This window comes from Numenius arquata, chromosome 6, assembly GCF_964106895.1.
Source record: "Numenius arquata chromosome 6, bNumArq3.hap1.1, whole genome shotgun sequence".
Taxonomy (NCBI): domain Eukaryota; kingdom Metazoa; phylum Chordata; class Aves; order Charadriiformes; family Scolopacidae; genus Numenius; species Numenius arquata.
The window spans coordinates 35882952-35888355 of NC_133581.1; the positions used below are offsets into that span (position 1 = coordinate 35882952).

At 43.3% G+C, this 5404-nt stretch overlaps 1 protein-coding gene across 1 annotated transcript; it reads left to right on the plus strand.

The window, feature by feature from the left end:
- The first annotated feature begins 1629 nt into the window (after positions 1-1629).
- Positions 1630-4825, plus strand: RAG1 (recombination activating 1). The gene has a single exon (XM_074149565.1). The coding sequence runs from the start codon at positions 1715-1717 to the stop codon at positions 4823-4825; it is 3111 nt and encodes a 1036-aa protein (XP_074005666.1). The 5' UTR covers positions 1630-1714.
- The last annotated feature ends 579 nt before the right edge of the window (positions 4826-5404 follow it).

A 5404-nucleotide genomic window follows, 5' to 3' on the forward strand; every position in this document is an offset into this window, starting at 1 on the left:
CCTCCGAGCAGCAGAACACAAGCAAGCCCGTTGGCAGGCTGGGTCGGTGATGGAAAGCCGGGGAGCACAGTGCAGAGAGAGTACAGGCAGCTGGATGGAGCAATGGAGACAGGCAGGGACAGCGGTATGGACAGCTTGTTCTCAGTGGGACAAAATGAAGGGAAGCTGGGAAGAAAACAAACCTAAATTTCAGTTGCCAAGGCCTAATGAATGATTTTGAAGTTAAACACGGCTCTTAAGGAAAGAGCTGAGCAGACTGATATGTCATTCTGGATCTGGAATTTAATCAAAGCATGCAGTCCTTTCTCAGTGGACTGTAAAAGACTGTACTGAAATGATGCTTTATTGAAAGGTTATAAATGAAATAATCTCAGGAGCACCCTGGGCATCGTCACTTTAGACCATGACTAGGGTGTGCTTCTTGTGAAGGACACCTTCCGAAGAGACACTGACCTGAGATTTCTAGCAAGTTATGTGCATTGCTAAGCAGTGATATAATCAGATAAAGAAGCCACAGCCATACCCATGTTCTAGTATATAGTCTTAATGTATAGTTTTCCTCATTTTTATTCCTCACACCAACTTTGTCAGTATAAACAAAATAAATCAGAAAACATAGTTGAATCTTCTCTATACTGTTTGTTCGCTTTGTGCACTTCTCATAGCCAGATAATGAAAATTAGGTTAGTCACTTTTGTTGTGGTTTCTACACAATTTTGTCTTCTAAGTCTGATGTAGTAGCAAAAATTTTCAGTGTTTGAGGTCAAAGTCTTGTATTTATTTTTATACAATACCATATTTCCATGGCAACCACATTGATACGACGTTTGGCTGCATCTCTAGGAAAGCTAAAATTGGGGTCAAATTTGAACAGACATTTTCAGCTTTCCAGTACCAGTAATCCTTACAGAGAGAGTTCTCAGCAGGGTACTTTACAGACGACTGACTTACAGTGTATAAATATTCTCTCTAGAGCAAATCTGCAGCCAGTATAAATTGCCCTATCTCCTTTAGAGTCCAGGGAACTATAGCGCTGCACATCAGCAGAGGATACACTCCTCCTGCCTTAATGGAGCTACTCACATTCATTAAGCACTTGCTAAAGTACCTTACAAACTGGGGCCTGAATAAAGTCAATACTGGGATCGAGCAGTGTGGGCTGCTCTGACTGTGGACAATGGCGTGTATCACACACTTTAGATCAGATCAAGGACTAACAAGTGGTGTGAGAGCAGTGGTCTTCCTGATTTGGATAATAAGCATGAGGCAGACAAAATTCTATCTTTCAGACACCGAGTTCGGTTTCATATAAAAAAGTCACCAAACCTTCAGAATGCAATTCTGTTGTCTGTAGTAGCTTTACTTATGGTAAGCTCAGTCGGGTATAAGAAGGAAGGGGCAGATTGGGATATTCATACTGGATGACTAATGGCTTTATGAAAGGTGCATCAGTGATCTAATAGACACGTGGATGCCTTGGGATCAAAGTCAAAACACATTTGGGTATTTATATGAGATACTGAGTGGACAGCCATGTCTGGGCCTCTCAGCTCAGCAAGTGTCTTGGACGAGTAACTCACTTTCAAAGCATTTCTCAGTTGAAGTGATTAGAACTGTTTATTAAAAACCATGACATTATTATTCATTTTGGAGGATAAGCTAATTTACAGCTTCTTTCTCTTTCTCAGGTGATCTGGCTTCTGCCAGATTGCAGATGTCAGTAGCATCACAAATGGACCTGCCTGAAGAAATTCAGCATCCACATACAAAATTTTCCGAGTGGAAATTCAAGCTGTTTAAAGTGAGATCATTTGAAAAAACAGCTTCTGATGACAGCCAGCCGATAAACAAGGATCAGGCAGAAGAGGTCTCTGCTTCAAACACCGAAATCATACTGCGTAAAGATGAAGCAGCGCCAAGAGGAGAAAAGATGGACTTAACGGGCAATAGGCAGGCACTTGAGAAAGATGTCAATGACATGAAAACACAAGACAATAAAGCTCATCAGAACAACCTGAAGCAACTTTGTCGCATCTGTGGAGTTTCATTTAAAGCTGATTGTTACAAGAGAACTCATCCAGTGCACGGGCCAGTGGATGATGAAACTTTGTGGCTTCTGAGAAAGAAAGAGAAAAAAGCAACCTCTTGGCCAGATCTTATCTCTAAGGTTTTTAAGATTGATGTGCGAGGGGATGTTGATACCATCCATCCCACTCGATTTTGTCACAACTGCTGGAGTATTATCCATAGAAAATTCAGTAATACTCCATGCGAAGTTTATTTTCCTCGGAACAGCACGATGGAGTGGCGGCCCCACTCCCCGGACTGTGACGTGTGCCACACTACCAGTCGGGGAGTCAAGAGAAAAAGCCAGCCACCCAGCGTACCACACGGCAAACGTGTGAAGAGCGTTGCAGAACGGGCTCGGGTAAACAGAGGTGTAAAGAACCAAGCACAGATAAACAACAAAAACTTAATGAAAGAGATTGTGAATTGCAAGAATATACATCTCAGCACTAAGCTGCTTGCAGTTGATTACCCAATAGACTTCATTAAATCCATATCTTGCCAGATCTGTGACCATATTTTGGCAGATCCTGTGGAAACAACGTGTAGACACTTGTTTTGCAGAACTTGCATCCTTAAATGTATCAAGGTTATGGGCAGCTATTGCCCCTCTTGCTGGTACCCTTGCTTCCCCACTGATCTGGTAACCCCAGTGAAATCCTTCCTGAGCATCCTTGATAGCCTGGGTATAAGATGCCCTGTAAAGGAATGTGATGAAGAGATCTTGCATGGAAAATATGGCCAACACCTCTCCAGCCACAAGGAGATGAAAGACAGAGAGCTCTACAGCCACATAAACAGAGGTGGCCGACCGAGGCAGCATCTCCTGTCTTTGACCAGGAGAGCTCAGAAACATCGTCTGAGAGAACTGAAACGTCAAGTCAAGGCTTTTGCTGAGAAAGAAGAGGGCGGTGATATAAAGGCCGTATGCATGACTCTGTTCCTGTTAGCTTTAAGAGCAAAAAATGAACACAGACAAGCAGATGAACTGGAGGCAATAATGCGAGGGAAGGGATCTGGACTTCATCCTGCTGTCTGCCTGGCAATCCGAGTCAACACATTTCTCAGCTGTAGCCAATATCATAAAATGTATAGAACAGTAAAAGCTGTCACTGGGAGGCAGATCTTCCAGCCTTTGCATGCTCTTCGCACTGCTGAGAAAGCCCTCCTACCAGGTTATCATCCATTCGAGTGGAAACCTCCCTTGAAAAATGTATCCACTAACACAGAAGTGGGAATTATAGATGGACTATCAGGATTGCCTCTCTCAATTGACGACTACCCAGTAGACACAATTGCAAAGAGATTTCGATATGATGCCGCCTTGGTTTGTGCCTTAAAGGACATGGAGGAGGAGATCCTGGAAGGCATGAAAGCGAAAAATCTGGATGACTATTTGAATGGTCCCTTCACTGTGGTTGTAAAAGAGTCCTGTGATGGAATGGGAGATGTCAGCGAGAAGCATGGAAGTGGGCCTGCTGTCCCAGAGAAGGCTGTTCGCTTTTCTTTCACAGTCATGAACATTGCTATAGCATGTGGGAACGAAAGCAAGAGGATCTTTGAAGAAGTAAAGCCCAATTCAGAGTTGTGTTGCAAGCCCTTGTGCCTTATGCTGGCTGATGAATCGGACCATGAAACTCTGACGGCGATCCTGAGCCCCCTCATAGCAGAAAGGGAGGCTATGAAAAACAGCGAACTGCTACTTGAAATGGGAGGCATCCTGAGAACATTCAAATTCATCTTTAGGGGTACAGGATACGATGAGAAACTGGTGCGAGAAGTGGAAGGGCTGGAGGCCTCAGGTTCCACTTACATTTGTACCCTGTGTGATGCAACCCGCCTGGAGGCATCCCAGAATTTGGTCTTTCACTCCATAACCAGAAGCCACGCTGAAAATCTGGAGCGATATGAAATATGGAGGTCCAACCCATATCACGAATCTGTTGATGAGCTCCGTGACAGAGTGAAGGGTGTTTCAGCCAAACCTTTTATTGAGACCGTTCCCTCCATAGATGCGTTGCACTGCGACATCGGCAACGCAACAGAGTTCTACAGGATTTTCCAGATGGAGATTGGTGAAGTTTACAAGAATCCTGATGTCTCTAAAGAGGAGAGGAAGAGGTGGCAGTTAACTCTTGACAAACACCTCAGGAAGAAGATGAACTTGAAGCCTATGATGAGGATGAGTGGAAATTTTGCTAGGAAGCTCATGACCAAAGAGACAGTAGAGGCAGTATGTGAATTAATAAAGTGTGAGGAAAGGCATGAAGCCCTAAAAGAACTAATGGATCTTTACCTGAAGATGAAGCCAGTGTGGCGATCTTCATGCCCTGCCAAGGAGTGTCCAGAACTGTTGTGCCAGTATAGCTACAATTCACAGCGTTTTGCCGAGCTCCTGTCTACAAAGTTCAAGTACAGATATGAAGGCAAGATTACAAATTATTTCCACAAAACCCTTGCTCATGTTCCTGAAATCATTGAGAGAGATGGGTCCATAGGGGCCTGGGCAAGTGAAGGAAATGAGTCTGGAAACAAACTGTTCAGGAGATTCCGAAAAATGAATGCCAGACAGTCCAAATGCTATGAGATGGAGGATGTCTTGAAGCATCACTGGCTCTATACCTCTAAATACCTTCAGAAGTTCATGAATGCTCATAAAACATTAAAAAGCCAGGGCTTCACCATTGATCCAGAGGATGGTTTAGGTGACTCCTTGCCATTGGAGGTCTTGGAAAGCAATGATCCAGCGGAACTCTAAATGTAAAGCACGTTTGGTGTGGGGTTTGTGATGATGTCTCTCTGTGAGGATGGAGCTTCTCTTTCAGGGCTGGGGAGGTACAGGGAAGTCTGAAATGATCATTTTGACACTCCCTGTTAAAGGTGCTGAGTGGAGTTTGATAAACACCACGTCTGCTGGGAGTTTCCAAGAGGCAATGCAGTGGAGCGTTTACAAGCTGTTGTGTGAGATGAAAGCAGAAACAAATTGCAAAGGGGGGGTCTTCGGTTTATTTTGGTCTTGGAGCGTTGTTTGTATGTGAGAAAGACAAAGTAAACAAGGTTTTACAGAAAGTACTATTTTTGGAATGAATATGATTCTGGGGAGTTTTGACAGTTGCTGAAAAAAGGAGCATGGCTATTTTTCTGTTTGCATTTTTGAAGCTATTTTGCTATTTACTTTCTAAGAGGGTTTGCTTATTTTATCGATGGTCCTTCGGCCATAAGTAAAGATTTGACAGTGAGACACTTGGCTAATTATTTTGGGATAAAGTTCAGTTATTTTTGTATAAAATAGTGACTAAAGATGCAAACTTTGATCTCACAATCTTTAAAAAATATT